Raw genomic sequence first — 22,222 nt, 5'->3', positions numbered from 1 at the left:
AAGCACAGACAAGACGTGCATGAATGTGGGAAGAGGATTGAGGGAGTCCCATCTTCTGGCCTCTGTTTCTCCATGAAGCAGGAGATGAGGTTCTGCTGAAAGCAGAGGACTCGAGGACAGGAGCGAAGGCCTCAAATAGCTACTGGGCAAAAGGGAGAGACAGCCAATGAAGGGCACATGAAAGACTTCTGGGCTGCGCCCAAAGGCCAGCTGAGGTTGGCAAGGAGTCTGTAGAAGTGTATGTTTTCAGAGAGCCACTGTTCTCCCTGACTGTTCTTAGCATCTCCAGGAGCAGCAGACAGAAAACAAGACAGCCAAATTAATCCAGGGTTGAGACTCTGCCAGGCAGAAAGGGACAACGGGCAGAAGCTTATTTGGAAGGAAGCAAAGAAAGTAGCAGGGTGAAACACTCCAGTATACATGTCATATAGTAATCTGGGGTGGAGAAAAAAGAGAGGTGAAAAGGTAGGAAGCAATGACCAGAAAGTTAAACATCAAAAATGGAGAAATTGAGGCGCCTGGCTGGCTCAGTCAGTAGAGCATGTGACTCTTGAGCTCAGAGTTGTGAGTTCAAGCCCCACACTGCATATAGAGTTTACTTAAAAATAAAATAAAATAAAATAAAAATGGAGAAACTATGGTCAGGAGAGGGTGCTAATGGAAAAACTGGAAAGATATCTGTAATTGAGTAAATAAAGAATCTGTGAAGCAAGAGGATTAGATGATTTTTGTGAGAGGACATTGAAGACACCAAATTTGAGGCAGAGGGGGTGGAAAATAAGACCATGAACATGGGAGCATGACCGGCGGAATGGCAGACGACAGTGACAGAGAAGGGTAGTGGGTGGGGGGCAGGTTTTATAGGAGGCAGAAAAGCGATTATTTCAATGTGCAGTTGGGCCCCTGGAAGAATGCTGGTGCCATCTGTAGGTCTGTTGGTATGAAGGCTTGGAAGAATGGCCAATCTTCCTGTGAAAGCTTCTAGAGAAGGGGGTATCCTTGAAGAAGAGCCAAATGCCAGACATGAATATTGTGCAAAGACGTAGCACATTCACAGAGCTTTTGGACAGTTTTTTGGCATATTTGCAGAGCCACTGGAAAGGCTAAGAGGGAGGCAGTGGGTGGTTTTGAGGATGAAAAAGAGGAATGGAGGAACCAACACTTTAGGCAGAGATGACAAATATGGGGCCTGGTGGCACTGCTTCCAGATGGTTAGAGCTCTGGGGTCAAGGGTGGCCCCAGGTGGTATAGAAGAGTTGGTGACACTCCCCAAATGGATAGCTTTGCTCCAGGATTCCCCCAAAACATTGGTGAGAAGTTTAGGACCCCAGAAGGTAATGGGACAACTAGATTTGGCCGATCCCAAGACCCTAACTCTTGGGTGGAAACCACAGCAACCTCCCAGGAAATGATAACAAGTCAGTCACGTCCCCAAGGAGATCCTAACCTAGGCATTCAGAGTCTGGATTAGACTTCCCCCCTGGTGAGACTTGCAGAGGCCTCGGGGGATGGGCAGTGAGAGAAATTAAGCAGAGAAATCATAATTATTCCTTACCAGGAATAGAAATTTGCTCGGGACCTATGATGACGCCTAAGCCAGTAAAGACTATCCAGGCACATGTAACCAAATAAAACCTCCCCAAACCAATTCTGCTGAACCCATGACCATCAGGTATGTGTACTTCCAAGTTTCTCCTTCAGCTTCACCCTGCTAAGACTTCAGTCCTGGTTGACCAGTGGCCAATAAAATCTCAGATATTGTTCAAGTAGCACCCACATCACAGGGAATCAAGGCTTGACAGTGAGGATGGGTGGGGGGAGACACTCCCTCTGTGTGTTTTAGAAATAGTTTCAGAATAATACTTGGAATCCAGACTTTAAACTGAGGCCTTGAGTGGTTTGGGCAAAGCCCCACCTATTTCTGCACATTCATCTCATTCTCATATTTACTAAGAGGTTTTGGTTCTCTGAGTAGAACTCAAATGGCCCAAACATCACCCCTTCTTTATAATCCCACACTAATCTGAGGAAACTAGACATCATCCATCCTAGTCGGACAAAACCTGAGTATTCCAGACCATGAGTAAGACCAGCAGTCCCTGAGATACCTGCACAGGTGGGTCAGCAGTCACCTGAGACTCTTTGCACCTGCCACCCTCTTAGCTCAAATATCATCTCCTCCATGACACTCCTCCAAATGCGTGTGCGCACACACACGCACACACGCATGCACACACACACACACACGCACACCAGCCACATGCCCTCCACTGCACCCCCCCCATATAGTTTACCATTGCATTTATTATTAGACTGTGCTTTAATTGTTTACATTTTGGTTGCCCAGCTACATTTGAAGCCTCTTTATCCCTTGGGTCTACCACCCAATAAATATTTACAGGATAAATTGGGCTAGGCTAGGCTGGGCTGGGGTAGAGTTCAACTGAATCGAACTGAGTGTAAATGGACCAAAATGAACTTAGGAACATAGAGCAGTATACTCCCACAGCAACAAGCGTGAACATGACCCCGACTTCCTCATCAAGGGTCTTCCCAGAAACCTACCACCTCCAGAACGTCTCCCCGGGTCCCCAGCCATGGTGCCCCTCCCCCACCAGACCGGTCCTCATTGCTTCTTATGGAACAGAGCCGGGGCTGGCTCATTGCTGGGCTCTGCCATGACCTGCATGGGCTGGTTGTTCAGGGCGGCCTCACGCATCTTGTGGTACATGAACTCGTTCTGGCGGAACATGCGCAGCTCCATCTCCGTCTGCATCCGCATGGCCTGTGGGACATAAATACACGATAAACGGTGATGACAGGTCACCAGGACGTATTGGCCTCTGACCTACCTTCGCCCTTTTGGAAAGGGCAGACAATGGGGTAAATGACTCCCAGACACTGAGATTCAGCTGTTCCCACTCAGAGGACACACAGATATACACACTCACACACACACACACACACACACACACACACACACACACACACACATCCTCTGGGGGCTTAAAGTCCTGGGAGTGGGCTCGGTTTGCTAGGGAGAGGGAGGCAGACCCCTGAGAAAGTAGCTTGAGGGATTGTTCACAGCAGAGAATGCTTGTTCACAGGAACTGACAAGTGGGGATTGGGTTTGAACCCTGGATCTTGCACATAGGTCCCAACTAACACTGTGGGACCTTAGGCAAATGACACCTCCTTTCAGACCTCAGTTTCCTCACACATAAAGTGGGTGAGATTCCTTCATACGTCATAATGGACCAAGAAGATTACAGTATGTGATGCATAGAAAAGCCCCTATGCTCCCATATTTCCATGCAAGAAACATTTACCAAGGGCCAGGCATCATTGAGGCACTAAGGATACAGCAGTGAAGAAGGCAGAGCCTTTGGCAAACTTAATATACTATACATAAAGTTAGTATTCTCAGACATTTTATGACACTGAAGTCTGTCCTCTTTCCCTGTACCATACTGAATGAGGACCGTCCTTTGAACCCTGTCACCCTCAAATAAACCAGCTCTTCCAAACACAAAGGAAACCCCAGCTATTAAAACCAGGCCATTTGCTAGGCACTGTTCTGAGTGCTTTTTACACATTAACTCACTGAACCCTTATCACAACCCTATCCCTTTTCTCCATTTTACTGATGAGGAGACTGGGGCCCACACATTCCACGTTTGCACTCACACAGCTAGAAAGTGGTAAAGCTGGAGTTCAGTCTCAGCAGCCTGATTCCAGGGCCTATGCTCCCCAGCTCTGCTCTATGCGGCACAAATTCTAATGTACCTGGCTGCACGCATACTGCTGGTTAGGCTTTCCCAGTCCACGATTGGAGCATCTCAGGGTTCAAACCTCAGCTTTGCCATCCACTCACTACGTGACCAGAGACAGGTTAATCCCCTTTCTGGGGCCTCAGTTTGCTCAGATGTAAAATAAGGGGGATGGTGAACTAAAGCAGTTCTGAATTCCCTTCTGCAATCTATGGACTCCCCAAATGCAGAGTCCAGAACTCTGGGGTCTGCAGCTCCCATCCTTAGAGAGCTCAGACCAGACAAGGACGCCCATCTCTGAGATGCTACTTGCCTCTAAGTCCTTGGTGATTGGGTGGGAGGGTCCATGTGTCACCAGGAGAATGGCATAGGCTTTGCAGATCATCCCGTGCCCCACCTCAATGTTCCCAGCATGCCAGTTGGTCAGCCCTGCCCGCATCACGGCCATGCCCAGCTGGGCATTGTTGGGGTGGTAGAGCTTCCTGTGGGGGCATAGCAAATAATTGTACAAATCATCCCAACCTTCCTGAGAGGTGCACGGTATTTGACAGCTCACCTTGTACCCTCTGATTCAGTCCATCTGCTCTCCCATCAGCACCATGAGGCATCTACAGCCCATTGGGCAGGGCCTGAGCCACAGAGACGGTGGGCAGTGACCAAAAACACCGAATGGTGAGGCTGTGAGAGCTGAGACTCTGACCTGGGCCACCAAGGCAAGTCCTCATGGGGAAATGGGGTCAGGATTGGACTCTGAGCTAGAGGACAGGAGGCTGGGAGCTCTCAGGAGCACCCCAGCCTTCTCCCTGCAAAGTAGACATTCAGGGGAATAAAAATAACTTGAATGTCCTTTCTGGGACAGAACTGTATTCTCACCTCCTTGGCACGGTCCTAACAGAGCTTCCTTTTAGCATATTGTTCAGTCTTCCTGGCTTTTGTTTATGAGGAACATTCTCTCCAAAAAAAATGTACCTTCTTGTGCCAACATACTCATTTGGTCAAAGATACAAATTCACATGCCAACATGGACATGGAAGGCAAGAGAAAGACATTGGCAGAGGGAAGGCAGGAACTGTGCATTTTCTTTTTTTTTATTTTTCTTTTTTATTTAAAAAAATTTTTTTTAACGTTTATTTATTTTTGAGACAGAGAGAGACAGAGCATGAACGGAGGAGGGGCAGAGAGAGAGGGAGACACAGAATCAGAAGCAGGCTCCAGGCTCTGAGCCATCAGCCCAGAGCCCGACGCGGGGCTCAAACTCACGGGCTGCAAGATCGTGACCTGAGCTGAAGTCGGACGCCCAACCGACTGAGCCACCCAGGCGCCCCTGCATTTTCTAATATATAAGCAAGGATGGCTAACACCTTTTTCTTTTTTTTTAATAAAAGCAAGGTCACAGGGTTGCCTGTGCTGACTGCCAGGGGGAAATCCTTTCGAAGCACTTAAAAGCAAGCTGAACTTAGCCTTAAGAAAACCAAACGCAGAAGGGGCCACCCAAGTGGTAAATGTGCTAGAGGATTTGGGAAAGACCAGGGATGACCCATAGGTATCATCTCAGGTACTAACTCTGATCATTCGGTCGGTACCACTCAGAGCACCATGGTAAAAAGACTCAGTTGTAAAGATAAAAAGGACTGGGCCACCTGGGTGGCTCAGTCAGTTAAGCAGCCAACTGTTGATCTCGGTTCAGGTCATAATCTCACAGTTAGTAAGTTCGAGCCCCGCATCAAGCTCTGCGCTGACAGTGCAGAGCCTGCTTGGGATTCTCTCTCCCTCTCTCCCTCTCTCTCTCTGCCCCTCCCCAATTCATGCGAACACACATGCTTTCTCTCTCTCTCTCTCTCTCTCTCTCTCTCTCTCTCTCTCTCAAAATAAGATAAATAAACTTAAAGATAAAGAGGACCATGATCGATTACTGATGCCTCCCGTGGGTGCAGGAGGGAGAGACAGCAATATGGGTGCCATCTTTGCCATCCCTGGAATAGACACTTTTCCAGGAGACTTTCTGAGACCCAGCATTGTTACCTACATATAGCCATCCACCATCCTCCTGGCGTAGTGCGAGGCCTCCTCAAAGGCCTGGAGGTAGGAGAGGACCTCCGAAACAGTGCTCAGCATCCGCAGCGTGTAGAGGTTGGTGTCGGCAAACACCGGCTCCTGCTTCTGCAGGCACTCCCGGCACAATTTCACAACCTGGAGGAGACACAGGACCTGTCCATGACCACGGCACCGCAGCATGCACTTAGCTCACATATGGGGGCACCACGATGACACTAGACATTCATTCTTTTAAGGCCGAGGAAATGGCTGACAGAGGTACAGGAGCACCAGTCTGTGATCTGAATAGCAAAATGGCCCTATTTGGCTATGATGCAGGGATGGAAAGGGTGACAGTGGGAGATATGGCTGACATATGACAAAAATGAGTTTTCATAATCAGTAGGTAGCAGAGAGTTATGAAAGGGAGAGAGAGAGAGATTGACTGATTGATTGATTGACTGACTCTTACAATAATGCAATGAGATAGGTACTACTAACATTCCCGTTTTACCAGATGAGGAAACTGAAGCACAGAAAGGGTTAAGTGCTTTGCCGAAGTCACGCAGGTGGTAAAACATGGAGCAAGAATTCAAACTAAGCAGCCGGGCTTTATCTGAACCACCAATCCTGTGACTCTCCACCCTGGTTGGGCTCTGGAATTACCTGGAGACATTTTTAAAAACAGCAGTGTCTGGACCCTACCCCAGACCAATTGAAAGCAAATATCTGGGGGACGGACCCTGGCAACTGTAGGGTATATAAGCTCCTAGGTGCTCCTTATGCACAGAGAGTTTGGACAATCATTCCCCGATGGAAGCATACAAGATGAGCTGGCAGAAAGGGAGGCTCCCAGGAGGCTGGGAGACCCACCAGGAGGATGTCACCTTGGTTCTGGTAAGGAATAAGATGGGCCTGACCCCAGTGAGCTTGGAGTCAGGTTTTCCTCACTGATTCCTGTGTCCACATGGGCTTGGGTTGCACCCTACAAAGTCAGACGGTCTCCAGATTTTAGTTGTTCATCGTTCCCCCCTCGCTTGCCGCTTTCATGGGAGAAATGTCACACGATTCCTTCCATTTCAAATGAGCGGAAACTAATTTTGCTCTGAGACTCTCCCAGAGTCCCATGGGTGGGGGTGTGACCAACTGTGGACTGACCATCAATCCATCCTGAAGACAATCCTCTTAACCCCACGGGGCCAGTGTCCAGGTCTACACCTGGTCCTGTTAGGTTTGAATGGAAGGGGAGAAATGAGAAGTCAGAAGAATGGAACCAGTGGAGCCCTCCTGATTGCTTCAGCTCCTACGTCGTGCCTCTGACATAGGTTTTCCACATTGTATAGTAACACCCTGCTGGCGTGCCTGTCTCCCCACCTATGAGAACTCCTGGGAGACAAGGAGCATGTCTCGCATTGGTCACCCCACCAGTAAGGGCTCACAAATGTGCAATGAATGAGTAAATGAAGAGGATGAAAATAAAGGAGAAGCAGGTGGAAATGAAAACAAATTCATCTCTCACTGCCATGCCTTGGTGGCTTCCAAACCCAGCTACATGCCTGGGTTGTTGAAAGAGCCTGGGGGAAAAACACTGATTCACAGTCGCTGTGTTCTGTTGCAGATTTGACGAATCATATCTTAGGGGGCGAGACACGGGAATCTGCATTTCCAACAAGCTGCCCAGGTAAATCTGATGCAAGTACTCTGCAGGTCAGTGTGTGGCAGTGGGTCTCCATTTTGGGTGCACATTGGAATCACTTGAGAGTTTTAAAAATCCTGACATCTGGGTTTTACCCCCAAGAGATTTGGGTGAAAATGCCCTGGGTCGGAGCCTGAGCATCAGGAGTTTTCCACGATTCTAGTGTACATCCAGTTGACAATTCCTGCTGCTTCGAGAGCCAGGGCTGAATGCTCAGTTGGTAGAGACTGGAAACTGTAGCCAGGACATGCATTCAGTTAGGAAAAAGCAGGCAACCCACTGCCATTTCCATTTCTCCACCTCTGATGCCAACCTGAGACATCACAGACCCCCCAGGGACATTTGCCAGGCTGCCTGTGCTCTCCTCAGACCCAGTTTCAGCCGGTTGGGCAATCACTGAGAACATATCCCCAAGAGATGCTAAAGGCTTAAGGGCAAGAAGAGTCATGGTCCAAACCAAGGGCTATCCTCCAGAAAAACAACCTGCTGGGTAGCCTCCTCATCTCCACCCCTCCCCATGTCCCTCCCATACTAGAGAATCTTTCTGCCCTCTTCCCCACCCCATCCCTATAAAAATGAATTCTTACCTCATGGTACAAACCCTCAGAGCGAGCCTTGTCAATTTTTTCCAGTGTATCCTTGGACAACTGTATCATTTCCTTTACCGCTTCCTGAGAGGGCTGGGAAAAAAGGAACATTGAGTTAGAGACCCCCTCACGAAGCAACCCATTGCATCTTTGAATAGCTGCCATCTTTGACATTCAATGTAGGACAAGATTAACGCTTTCCTCATTCTGAACGCTTCATTTCCATAAATGCTGCTCAAGATCCCTATAGCTTTTCCAGCTCCCTCATCATGTTTCTGACTCACATGCACTTTCTACTGACCAAGCCCCAGCACCTTGCTGCCAGCCAATTGTTCCCCACCTGGTGCTCATGCCTGGGTTTTGGAACCCCAGTGCAGAATCTGACATTCTCATTCTATCACCCAAAATATCTTCCATTATTTGTCTTTACTTCAAGTCAACCACGTGTTCTACAGGTAATGGCCTCACATTTTAGTCTTCGCACAAGTCATGGATTTAAATACTGACTGGCACAGGACTGAGGACAGAAACTTACGGCTTAACCAAAAAACCGTGCTCCAGTTTGCCATTGAGCTCATTATAGAAGGGACTTGTGGTTGTGGGCATTCAAACCCTTCCAAAGTATCTTTGCACCCAGTTCATATTTCTTTGTCTTGACCAAATTATATCATTAGAGAATCTGTCAGCTGTCTCTGTGAAATCTAGACTCATCAGGTTTCCTGCATTTGCCTACATGGTCCAGTGATCTTATTTTTCAAAAAACAAGCTTTGATATTTCAGGCAAGGAGGCACCATAATTGAAAGCCCATGAGGGCATCATAATTTTGAATAAGAAGTGCCAACCTTCTCAGTGTCCAAAGAAAAAGTTTACTTGCTGGGCTCATCCATATCAGAAACTCTTTTCCGGAATACAAAAATAAGAATTTTTTTCTTTTTCTTTCTTTTTTTTTTTTTTTGCCTACACAAATCTGATAAAACTTGTTTCCAAAATGAAAAAAACTTTGTTATTTATTCCGACCATAAAAATGACATGTAGAAGTTGTAAAAAAAAAAAAAAACTAAACTAAAACACGTGAAAAAAGCATGGAGAAAAAACAGAAATCCTTGGAATCCACCCAAAGATGACCATAGCATTTTGAGGAACACTTTCCAATGCATATATACAGGAATAATATTTAAAATATTTAACAACTGGTACAGGAAAGGCACTGACCAATCACTGACCAGCTGACACTGACCATAAGCAGCCATACGTTTATACGGCCTTAGCAGTATGTCCTGGCTGAACTGCCTGTACATGTGCATATGCGTGTGTGTATATGCCAACAGCACCAAATATTTCTTCTAATTGGAATAGTATCAGATTTCCATCTATAGTCTGTTTCTTTCACTCAGTACGTTATGGATATTTTCCCTTGTCAATATAAAAATACAGCACCACGCTTAATAATTATAGACTTTTCCACTATATAAAGCCAGAATAATTTATTCAACCAGTTTTCCAATTTTTTCACTGTAAGGAATTGGGTCCAATGGCTCCATTTCGATTTGCTGCTTACGTTGTTTTGTGAAATCATCACCTTCACCAAACCACCAAAAAGTAACAAGAGGATGGGCATCTGTTCCCATAAAAACACAGTCCCTTAATAGATGGAGATCAGGATCTTCCCTTGGTCTCCCAGCTGTCCTGAGCCAGTTCTATGCTGAGTATCCACCTTGCAGTATGAGAGGCCCTGGCCAGGACAGCTTGCTTCAGGGTCAGGATATTCTAAGGAATGGCCTTTGTATTTATTCTTCTATGCACTGCACTTCGGCTTCCGCAGAGTTCTTAACTAACTAAAGTGTTAGTTAACTAACACTACGGTTTTGACTACCCTCATTTCCTTCTGCATCTGGCCTCCCTGGAATCCTTCTGCATCTCTGGGGTCTTGCGTGGCCTGACGCCAACAAGTGTTGCATCCACCAGTGCTGTGATTTCTGCTCACAGGCCTCACTCCTGACCCAACCTTTGTCTTGATCTTTGATGTGGCTCAGATTTCTGGTATCTGGCTACCCTCTAGCCCCAGAGTACTTCTTCACCTTCTGTTAACTCGGATCGTGTCTTGGTTCCAGACAGGTCATTTAAGTGCATGTCTGCTTTCCTAAACTCATTTGAATCAAGCACATAAATAAGAGGGGGTCTATATCTCATCTGGTTGGGCAGAGTTCTATAACTGGTAGTCCAGAGGTGTACCACCAATCTGTCAAACCTAGATTTTTCCTTTCATCCATAGCTTGTTGCTCAAATAATGGCTCATTGAAGCACTTCTAGTTTATGAGCACTAATCTCTAATCTATAGTAAGTTCCATCATCTTTAAAACTCAAAATTCGTAGGGAATCTTCTGGAGAAATCAGGGTAGAGCTGGCGAATACCAAGTGGTCAGGTATTAATAAAATTCTTGTTCAATTCGATGTTGTAAGGAAGAGTGTTACTTCAAGCTTGGGAAGTGAATCAAATTTGCTCAAGGAGGCAGCTGCCAAGATTCTCAAAACAACCTGGCTAGTAGGTTGTTAATTGCATGTGCAACATGTGATAAAGCTATTCTGAGAAAGGAAATAGGGCTGTTCCATTTGGCTCCACTTTTCAGAGTAAAGGCAGGAACGCATGATCTGCAGATAGGATTTTAGGAACCCTGCAGAGAGAGACTCTCCGCCCCAGAAATACAAAATAAATAGAAAACCAGGAGGACAAGAGTAAGGAGCTGGAGCAGAGGGAAACGTCAGTGGAAGAGGAGCCAGAGGAAGAGGAGGAGGAAGACTAGGAGGAAGGGGAGAAGTCAGCAGATGGGGAGGAATCATCAGAAGGGAAGGACCCACTGGAGAGGGAGGAGCCAGAAGTAGAAGAGAAGAGGGAAAGAGGGATACTGGTTCCCCAACGTTGAAAAACTGGCATATTCCTATCGTGAAAACCAAGGGTGAGAACTGAGGAGACAGAAAAAGAAAAACCTAAGCAATCCAAACAAGGAGGGCCCAAAGCTATAGTTGAGGGGAATGTTAAACATTTTGGTGTTATTTTGCGCATTTTGTAAATATTTGGTTTTGACTTTTATCCAGGTTAACATACACACATATATTAACGAGTTAACACATCCATATATTAAGGAGTCAGGAGGGATTCTGATGCCAGTCAAAAGTTTGAGGAGGAGTCACAAAGCCTGGATTACTGGATAGGGCTTATCAGGCTGAGATAACACATTATAAACGCATTTAAAGAAAAGCAGCTTTGACAACCACATAGATAGGATAAGCTTGAAAAAACTGCTAACAGTGCAACTCCCTTTTTACAGATGAGGACACTGGCTCAAAAGGAAGATGCTTGCCCACACTCAGAAATATTCAGTGTCATAGCCCGAACTCTTAACACTGGCCTCCTGGCTCATTTTCCCGTATTCTCTCTACTACATTATAATGGCCTTGAATTTGCCTTAGGATGCATTGCTTTTTAAAAAATTATACTCAATATTTGGGGCACTCGGGTGGCTCAGTTGCTTAAGCGTCCAACTCTTGATTTTGGCTCAGGTCATGATCTCATGACTCGTGAGATCGAGCCCTACACTCGCTGACAGTGCAGAGCCTGCTTGGGATTCTCTCTCTCCCTTTCTCTCTGCCTCTCCCCTGCTCTCTCTCTCTCTCTCAAAATAAATAAGCATTTAAAAAAATAAAAATAAGTTAAACTCAATTTTTTTCTAATGAATTTTTTTGGTTGACTAATTTTGGTTTGGGTTACTTTTATTTTGTTTATTTTTTTTCATAGAGAAACCAAATTTTACATAAAAACAATAGAAAGCTTTTGCTTTGAATCCAGGTAGGTTCAAGCAGAAATCATCAATCTTTTATATCAAGAGAGACGCCAACTCTGCAATTCCACACTGGAAGATGTGGGCGTATCGTCACCAGCTGGTAGCAGCGTATCTCAAGTAAACAGAGGAGAACCAAGAGCCACATATTGCGTGGTTGTATTCCTAGCCAGGAGCCTTCATTCCTAGGTCTCTTTATCTGAGGTCTTGACCTCTGGAGGCCTCCTTCCAGAGGAGGAGGAGGGAACCTTGAAGATTCTCTCCCCCACTCCAACTTGGTACCCAGTACTTTTCTACTCATAGCCCTTCCCCCACAGCTTCTTCCACCCTCTCCCCATCTCAGGTCCATAAAACTGCTGAACCCCTTTGGCTGAGCCCCTCAGCAGGGAGAAGACCCCCACCTGACCCTCCACCTGTGCACTTTTCCATGGGGGAAAATGGAACAAGAGGAGTCCAGTTTTAGCCTTTTGTTTATACCATTGCTAGGCTCCCTCCCAGCTCAGCCAAGCTCCTGAAATCCCCCTCAGGAATCCTTTAGCTGCTTGGTGGTCTCACCAGCAACCAGACAGCAAGCTATTCAGGATTTAAGCACATTACCCAATCCCTACATTGCCCATTTCCATGGGACTAGGAATATCTTTGTGATAACCAGGCAAATAATCTCTTTGCCCATCTGGTCTCAATATATGAAACTCTCAGCATTACTTAACCAGCAAAAGGGCACAGAGAAGAACTAAAATTTACTCAGTGTCCACTCTGTATGCCACTCCCTTTACATTTATCACTTTGTTCAGTCCCCACAGCAACCCCTTCTGGTGGGTGCCATCATTCCTATTTTACAGATGAGAACACTGAGCAACTTCACCAACGCAAACACCTGGCAAGCGGTGGCCCCAGGACGCTAGCTGGGACCTTTCCTCTATGCCCTGTCCACCACCCCACAGCACCTTTCTAATAGTCACAGGCTGGTTCTCTGCACGGATGAGCTGTGAAATCCACCCTTGCTGGCTCCCAGAGAAGACGGTCGCAGACACCCCAGGAGCAGGACTACAAGTACCTTCGGGTCATCTTTCACCCCCAGAAAGAGGTCATCCTTCAGCTTTTTTTGGCAGTGCTCACACGTGCAGTCAAAGTAGTACTGCTTCTTCAGCTGCCTCTTGCGCTCCTCACTGACGTTAAGGAAGTCGATATAGGATACAGTCAGCTCCTCTCCTTCTGAGATCTTGCCCAGGGCCCGGAGCTCAATTCTGGACAAGGTAGAGGAAAGAGTAAATCAAATCCAGGGCTCTCAGAGTGGGGTCTCTGCTCTCCAAGGTCTCAGGGAGTTGAGTCTTAAAGACAACTCCCACTAGCACTCCAAGAAAACTCCCAATCCCACCCCCCCCCCCAAAGGACCCAAAGGACAATTTTCTGGATAATTCTGCTCTACACATTATAACAATCAAATCTGCTCCATTCAGTTAATTGCTCTGAAATCCAATTAAATGTATTCCCAGGAGAGGGCTGGGCATGGTCACAAAGCCATACGTAGCTTCCCCGCCTGCAATTATCCCTGTACATTTAGCTACTGGCTGCCTGCAACAAAGGAAGGGAGAAATAATAAGGTAAACATTCCAAATAGGAGAAGACTCAACAGTTGCCTCTGCTTAGTTTAGAGACTACTCTTTTGAAAGTACGTACATTCAGTTACCCACAATTGTGGCCCGTTCTGGGTTCAACATTAAGCCCTCCCACACCTACCCCTCAGTCCACTGGTTCTGGTCTACGTTATGGAAAGAGACAGGCCTGGAGATCGCTGATGACGAATAAACAAAGGCTGGCTCTGTTAGCCTGCTGCATTGTTCATTTTGTATTTATCGGGGGACGCGGGTTTTGGTTGAAGGTAGGTAGCAACAGCAGATGGCATTTCAATCCCCTTCCAGCCTAGACCTGACCCTGTCATTACCTACAGCACTACCACCTTACCAGGTAACAGATACAGAAGGTGCTGAGGACAAAAGCCCACTCACTGCAGAGCTGACATCCAGCTAAGCCAAACAAGCAGAGCAGCTCGTGGGGCTCTCAATCATGCACCCTCCACCACAAGGCCAGGAACTACAGAGAACAACCGGGGAGCCCCGCAAGCTGGCTGCCTAGCTGTGCTCTTGTGTCCCCCCAGGATCTTCTCACTGCCCAGTGGGAAGCCATCACCCGGAGAGTGGGTGGCAGGACACAGAGGGCTGGGGAGAACATCTGCAGACAGGTCTGTGTTTATTTCCGCTACCTCCCAGAGAGGCTGAGTCAGACACCATGTGACCGGCAGCCACTTCCACACACTCTGAGGTGACAACCAGGTGAGTAACAACCACTGACTGGAAGTGACAGGCATGTCCAAGTATCTTAGGTGACCACTTAAGGTAAAAAAGCCTTCTCCCAAATCAGGGTACCCTGACATGCCAAATAAATGTGATAATATATACAAACAATTCAGAGGGAGCCTGGCAAAGTCTCAGTGCCTGCTCACGTGCCCATGGGACCCCTTTCTTTTCTTCCCCACCCCAATTTTTGGCAGCAGCTGTTCCTGCCATGGTGAAAGGCAAGAGGGAGAGGTGAGTTGTGTGATTCTCCTCACAGCCCAGCTTAGAATCCTAATAGTCTCAGCTGCAGGGGATCAACGTCCCCATTTCACAAGGGAGGGCACCGCCACCCAGAGAGGGGAAGGAACTCCCCCCATGAGGTCCCACAGCACTTTGGCAACAGTCAAGATGAAAAATCGAGTGCCATTCACACTTCACCTCAATATAATCTTCTCCCTAGAGTATCCTCAGTCTGCCTCCCAGGTCTGCCATGCACAGGGAAAGAAATGCACCAAAGCCTTTGACTTCAGAGCTCTGCCAATGTTCTAAATCGTTCCATGCGAACAACTCCTGGGCCAGTGTTGAGTGTGGATCTCTGGCATCTGGTCCTGGTAAGGTAAGTAATTCTGCCCCCACCAACCCCACACGGCTCCATTGTGACATATTCCCACTCAACAGTGATTCAATGCCAACTGAGTGAGGATTCCCAATAGCCTTTCTTCCTATCACGGCTCAGTCAGTTCATGCAAGGTCTCAGAGTATCTCAAATTATCTCAATTATGTAGAGAATTTTCAAAACCAAATGAACTTAGTGTCCCTTAAATATGAAAATATGCATGCCCCATTTCACCTTACTTGGGATTCAGGGTCAGGGGATGAATAGCAACCATCAGTCCATTCTCCCTTTTCCATCTTTAATGCCTGCAATTCTGGAGTTCAGCTAATTGAGGCACACATATTTAACGTATTTAATGTATTTATAACTTATTTAACGTATTTATTTCTTGAAGAGATTAGAAATGCAGTGCAGAGCCCCAGAGACTTAAAACTAGGAAGGTCCCTAGAGATGTGCTCATCTTGACCTTTGCTCTATAGATGTGGGACCAAACGCCCAAGGGATGATGGGAATCATCCAAAGTCACATGTAATGCAGACCAACAACACACACTCCAATGCAGCAACCACTCCTACCCCTGCCTTCCCAGAGCCCAAACTCCCATGCAGAGTTTTGTTCTTAATCTAAAGAGCATTTCAAGTACTTTCAAACCCAGCCTGAGAAATAGATCCACCTGGGGCCATTTATTTGTCACTAAGAAAAGTCAAAGCAAAATCTTACGTAAACCACTAATTCATAGTTGGCCAGAAACATTGAACAAATAGCGTAAATAAATATTTGCCAAAAAGATTGCAGCTATGGGTGCTATTTTCAGAAGACAGTCTGGGTGAGAAATTGGGGGTTATACATAAACACAGTCCCTTTAGTACGTCAGTAATATCAGCATCCAGTAATATCAGGACTTCGACGGACAGCGTGGGTTTTGCTAAGGTGATGTGGACTAGAAGGGACTGGCATGCTTTGGGATTGGGGCAGTGAGAGAAGCAAGGAGTGAAAGACAGGAAAGAAAAGAAGCAAAGGCACGGTGGGGAGTGGGTGGGTGAGGAACAAAACGATTAATATATATGCATTTAAAATATAGCATTCAGCAAAGACCAGACTCTGGGCTGTGGAAGGATATTACAGCCAGAGAGCAGCTTCGGAGTCTCGGGAGGGGGCGGCCCCAGCAAACCAGGCAAGTGAGGGAGATGGGTCAGAGGGGCAGGGATGCTTGCAAGGACTGACCCACCTCATCTGGGTGTGAAACATGGATTTCACTGCCTCATGACTGAAAGACAAAACAGACACCCGAATGGAAATCATTACCATTGGCTGGTCCAGTACAGCTAGCAAGGGAGCACAGCATTCCAGCTTATGCAATGAAAGCTTTGGCCATCACCACCACCTTTATCCCAGCCCCTTCCAGTGGGGGCTCACTTGACAAGAAGCAGACTGCTATAGTGGAAAGTGCACTGGATTTAGAATGAGAAGTTCTGGGTTCAAAGGTCCTCAGCTCTGGACAAGTTATTTCCCTTTCCTGGGCTCACTGTCCTCAACTGCAACCTGGTAATGGGACTACCATGAGACAGTGCATTTAATAATAGGTGCTAAACCCTGTATGGGTGCTGTTATCTCACTCACGAGCATCGTGGCCTCTTTGATGTCTATCTTGGGGACTGTGTGAACTGCAAATGGAGGTTGGTTAGGTCACATAGATAGTATGTAAAATTCCATTGGGTTAGAATTGGGTTCTTTCCACTATGGCAGGCAGCTAGACTATGACTGCAAAATCACCTTCTTTTGCACAACAGCCAAGAAGCCAGGTAAATATGGCTGCTCAAAATTAGTGGATGCAAAGAAGCCAGAGCAGACATCAGATTTGGTCTGAAGAAAGGGTTCCTGGGCTCCTACAGCTGTTACATGTAGTGACAAGGGGAGCCCTGGGTCATCACTGCTTAGGGGAGTGGTGTCCCAAAAGACCAGCCCCATAAATGGCTGAATTTGATCCTCAGCCAAGCAGGCTAACCTGGGACAACAGCCCCTCTGAGGAGTATTCTATGAGGGCCACGTCAGTGACCCCAAGAGGCTTAGCAAGGGAAATGCAAATTCCGGGGAAAAATGATCTGGGTCCCAAATAAACTTCTCTGTCTTGAGTAACTTTCTCACTTGCTTAGAGCCTGGTGTCATGCAGGCCTTTGTTTCCAGAAATAGGAAGGAAAAGGGAAATCAGAGTCCTTGCTATATTGAGGTTTAGGCTTGATTCTTGACTGAGAACCAGAAACCATTGTCTCTGGTTTCCAGGATGTTTGGGGGCAAAGCAGCTCATTGTTGATGGCTCAGAGTTGACTTACACCCGTCATAAAATCTTGTCTCATCTCTAAGAGCAAAATAAGTAATATTGCTTAGGCCTCATCCTCCAAATTCCCCCAGCCCTGAGTCATGGACAGCCAGGCTCTCATTCTGTTTGCTGACTTCTCCATTTATGCCCATCCCAAGATCCATTCTTTGTCCTTCTGTCCCCTGATCTGTGCCTTGGGAGTTGGGGGTGAGGGAGGATGACCTCTGGGAGCCTCATCACCCAGAGTCCTTTGCTCTCTGGCTTCTGGTTGGAGTTTGGCCAGTGGGAGGGGATCAGAAGATGGGAGGAGAGGGAGGCTGGGGTATTTAATTCTCCTGGCTCCCTCTCTGCCTGGCCATGGTTCCAGCAGTGCCAGTTTTCTCTACCAGTACAGCCAAGCCACTGGGTGGGGAGTGGAGAAACGGAACTCTCCCATGCTACAGCTCTCACCAGATGCAGGAACAGTACTTCCTCCACCTGCCCCTCCAGGTCTGGAGGTGGTAAGGATTTCATACTATTGCTAGACCCTGCACACCTCACCATTCCTTGTTAGTTTCTTAAACTTTACCCCTACTTCTGTAAATTTTCCTGTTATTAAACTATCTTTGGGTAAACACTGAGTGTACCTTCTGATTTCTGCTGGGACCTTGACTAATATATGCTTCTGCCAAGCACCTTCTCAGTTGATGTTGTTCTGCAATGACTGCCTGATAGATAATCCCAGGCTTTGAGCTTTAAAATAGTAGAGGTTTGGAGCGCCTGGATGGCTCAGTCAGCTAAGCATCTGACTCTATATTTCAGCTCAGGTCATGATTTCATGGTTCGTGGGACAGAGCCCCACATCCGTGCTGACAGCATGGAGTCTACTTGGGATTCATTCATTCTCTCTCTCTCTCTCTCTCTCTCTCTCTCTCTCTCTCTCTCTCTCTCCCTTTCCCCCTCTCAAAATAAATAAATTACCTAACACATCTAGACAGCCTCAAGAAACATGCAAAGACTCAGTTATTACCCATGTGGAATTCTTTGCTTTCTCATTACCTTTCTCTTATCCACAATTATTCTAGAATGAAATGTTTTTTAATTTTTTTTAACTTTTTTTTTGGTTATCTCTACACCCAATGTGGGGCTTGAACTAATGACCCCAAGATCAAGAGTCGCTTGCTCATCCAATTGAGCCAGCCAGGTGCCCCTAGAACAAAATTTCTATTTGCTGCCCAGTCAAAATCCATGCTAGTTCAGGTTCCACAGTCTGGTTTAGGTCAAGTAGAGAAAACACAATAGGGTCCACATCCCCATGATACCATCCCCAGTTAAAGACATACTCACTTGCCATTGTTAAATATAACGGTGCAGTTGGGCCAACAGTCATGGTTCACCAAGCCCAGGTTGGGGAAGATGCCCACACCCACTGCCTGCAGGCCTCTCTGGTCACTGAGTGTGAAGCCATTGCAGCTAATCTACTCAGAGGAAAAGATAAAAGAGTCAATTAACAGACATAGACCAAGGACAGAACACCATCTTGGCTGTTCAAAGTTCAAGAAAATAGAAGACTCAGTCTAATCCTGGAGATGCTTAGAGAGTCTGCAAAAAAACAATTAATTTCTTGTTCTCTAGGTGACTCCAAAGGACCCTCAAGGTGAGCACCCTGGGAGAGTACTGTACTTGCCAAAAAACAAAGCCACCTTGGAAGCTTTTGGTAGCTGTATTCTAAAAAGGCCAAAGATGGAAACGTTAGTTCTGAGAAGTCTCCCTCTTTTCCTGTTTCTGGGTCTCACATGAGTTTTCCCCAGTATCTATTTTGGTTTTTCTCCATGACCTGCTCTGCCTTACTCTGTGTATGTGTGTGCATGCACATGCGCGCGCGTGTGTGTGTGTGTGTGTGTGTGTGTGTGTGTGTACATAGATACAGAGGGCTGTGTGCCTCCCCTGCTTCCTTTGCCTACCCACCCTCAACTCCTATAGCTACTCATAAAATTGACATCTCTTTTTGATTGTTTTGGGTCTGGTGGATGGATATTTTTTACTCCTGTTCACAATTTTAAAATCTGTTGAGTGTAACACTTAACATATATCTTTGAATGCAAGACAAATCAAGTTGGTTACTACTTATGTGGCACTCTATTGACTTCCTTTCCCCCCAAATCACTTATTCTTTATAAAAACAGATTCCAAATACCTTTTCCGAAAAAATGCATAAGAATAAATACAACCTAGAATACATTAATCACTCACACAAACATCTGCTGTCTGCATAAATACGTATGTAAACATGTGCTACACTGTGCTCATGCATATGCATGCATGCACTCACGTGGCTATGTGTCATAGATATTGCAGGAATGTCCCTTTCTCCATTCAATGTCGTCAGTCATTCAGCAAATACATGAAGTCAAGCCTGTCAGTACCACTAACAAGCTGTTACCTCGGGCAAATTTCCTTCTTCCCTGAGCCTCAGTTTTCCCATCTGTAGGTTGGACTAGATGATCTCTAAGAGTTCTTTCAGCTCTGCACCTTGGTGATTATGTGGTCCTGTGACTCTAGTCCCTGGACCACTTTAGTGATACCCAGGATCGGTCTGTGACACCCATTCACCCCAAGGCTATAGAGCATAACTGCTAAGAGTAAAAAATCTAGAATCACCTGCCAGACTGCTTCTAGTCCTTTCTTGGATACCAGCCCATTATCACTATGTGGGCTTTGGAGATAACATAGCCTCTCCAGGCCTAGGCTTCCTATTCTATAAAATTGGAGTGCTAAAAGCAATGATTTCATCTTGTATTTAAAGATTGCATAAAATAAATATATGGAAAGATATGATGGTTAATTTTATGGTTAATATGGGCTGTAGTGCCCAGATATTTAGTTAAACAGTATTCTGTATATAACATTTAAATCGGTAGACTAGGGGTGCCTGGGTGGCTCAGTCAGTTAAGTGTCCAACTTCGTCTCAGGTCATGATCTCACAGCTCGTGAGTTCGAGCCCCACATCAGACTCTGTGCTGACAGTTCAGAGCCTGGAGCCTGCTTTGGATTCTGTGTCTCATCTCTCTCTGCCCCTCCCCTGCTAGCTCTCTCTCTCTTTCTCTCTCTCTCAAAAATAAATAAGCATTAAAAAGTTAAAATCAATCAATCAATCAATCAATCAGTAGACTCTGAGTGAAGCAAACTAGCCTGCATAATAATGTACAGGTGGGCCTTATGCCATCAGCTGAAGCCCGTATTTTTTTTTACATTTTTAAAAAATATAATTTATTGTCAAGTTAGCTAACATACATTGTATACAGTGTGCTCTTGGTTTCGGGGGTAGATTCTCATGATTCATCATTTACATACAACACCCAGTGCTCATCCCAACAAGTGCCCTCCTCAGTGCCCATCACCCATTTTACCCTCTCCTCAACTGCCCCATCAATCCTCAGTTTGTTTCTGTATTTAAGAGTCTCTCATGGGTTTACCTCCCTCTCTGTTTAAAACTATTTTTCCCCTTCCCTTCCCCCATAGTCTTCTATTAAGTTTCTCAAGTTCCACATATGAGTAAAAACATATGATATCTGTCTTTCTCTGACTTATTTCACTTAGCATAATACCCTCCAGTTCCATCCACATTGCTGCAAATGGCCAGATTTCATTCTTTCTCATTGCCAAGTAGTATTCCATTGTATATATAAACCACAGCTTTTTTAAAAAATATTTTTTAATGTTTATTTATTTTTGAGACAATGTGAGAGACAGAGTGCAAGCAGCGGAGGGGCAGACAGAGGGAGACACAGAATCTGAAGCAGGCTCCAGGCTCTGAGCTGTCAGCCCAGAGCCCGACATGGGGCTCGAACTCACGAACCATGAGATCATGACCTGAGCCAAAGTTGGACGCTTAACCGACTGAACCACCCAGGTGCCCCAAAACCACATCTTCTTTATCCATTCATAAGTTGATGGACATTCGGACTCTTTCCATGATTTGGCTATTGTTGAAAGTGCTGCTATAAACATTGGGGTGCATGTGCCCCTATGAAACAGCACTCCTGTATCCTTTGGATAAATTCCTAGTAGTGCTGTTGCTGGGTCATAGGGTAGATCTATTTTTAATTTTTTGAGGTACCTCTACACTGTTTTCCAGAGCGGCTGCACCAGTTTGCATTCCCACCAACAGTGCAAGAGGGTTCCCGTTTCTCCACAATCTCACCAGCACCTGTTGTTTCTTGAGTTGTTAATTTTAGCCACTCTGACTGGTGTGAAGTATTTCCCTGATGATGAGTGATGTTGAGCATATTTTCATGTGTCTGCTGGCCATCTGGATGTCTTCTTTGGAAAAGTGTCTATTCATGTCTTCTGCCCATTTCTTCACTGGATTATTTGTTTTTCGTGTGTTGAGTTTAGTAAGCTCTTTATAGAATTTGGATACTAACCCTTTATCCAATATGTCATGTGCAAATATCTTCTCCCATTCTGTCGGTTCCCTTTTAGTTTTGTTGATTGGTTCCTTCACTGTGCCGAAGTTTTTGTCTTGATGAGGTCCCAATAGTTCATTTTTGCTTTTATTCCCCTTGTCTTTGGAGACGTGTTGAGGAAGAAGTTGCTGTGGCTGAGGTCAAAGAAGTTGTTGTTTGTTTTCTCCTCTAGGAGGAGATGGTTTCCTGTCTCACATTTAGGTCTTTCATCCATTTTGAGTTTATTTTTGTGAATGGTGTAAGAAAGTGGTCCAGTTTCATTCTTCTGCAGGTTGCTGTCCAGTTCTCTCAGCGCCATTAGCTAAAGAGACGTTTTTCCATTGGATATTCTTTCCTGCTTTGTCAAAGATTAGTTGGCCATATATTTGGGTCCAGTTCTGGGTTCTCTATTCTATTCCATTGGTCTGTAGTATCTGTTTTTATGCCAATACCATACTGTCTTGATGATTACAGCTTTCTAATAGAGGCTAAAGTCCAGGATTGTGATGCCCCACGCTTTGAGTTTTGGTTTTTTTTTCAACATTACTTTGGCTATTCAGGGCCTTTTGTGGTTCCATACAAATTTTAGGATTGTTTGTTCT

The 22,222-nt window shown here is 45.8% G+C and overlaps 1 protein-coding gene across 5 annotated transcripts in view; it reads right to left on the bottom strand.

Moving 5' to 3' along the window:
- Nucleotides 1-599: 599 nt before the first annotated feature.
- The window catches only part of SMYD1 (SET and MYND domain containing 1), a 41,926-nt gene continuing 20,303 nt past the window's right edge, over nt 600-22,222 (bottom strand). For 3 of the 5 annotated variants that reach the window (XM_007082319.3, XM_042981940.1, XM_042981939.1), the window contains exons 4-10: nt 18,520-18,650; nt 16,105-16,143; nt 12,982-13,171; nt 8,088-8,180; nt 5,797-5,960; nt 4,084-4,252; nt 600-2,785 (exon numbers count right to left, since the gene is read on the bottom strand). In XM_007082319.3, the coding sequence (XP_007082381.1) occupies nt 2,627-2,785; nt 4,084-4,252; nt 5,797-5,960; nt 8,088-8,180; nt 12,982-13,171; nt 16,105-16,143; nt 18,520-18,650 (945 nt within the window). In that variant the 3' untranslated portion in view covers nt 600-2,626. The remainder of the gene's footprint in view (nt 2,786-4,083; nt 4,253-5,796; nt 5,961-8,087; nt 8,181-12,981; nt 13,172-16,104; nt 16,144-18,519; nt 18,651-22,222) is intronic. The other 2 variants (XM_007082320.3, XM_042981941.1) reach the window with 2 other exon arrangements.

Source organism: Panthera tigris, chromosome A3 (genome assembly GCF_018350195.1).
Source record: "Panthera tigris isolate Pti1 chromosome A3, P.tigris_Pti1_mat1.1, whole genome shotgun sequence".
Taxonomy (NCBI): domain Eukaryota; kingdom Metazoa; phylum Chordata; class Mammalia; order Carnivora; family Felidae; genus Panthera; species Panthera tigris.
This window is presented reverse-complemented; position numbering and strand designations above follow the sequence as displayed.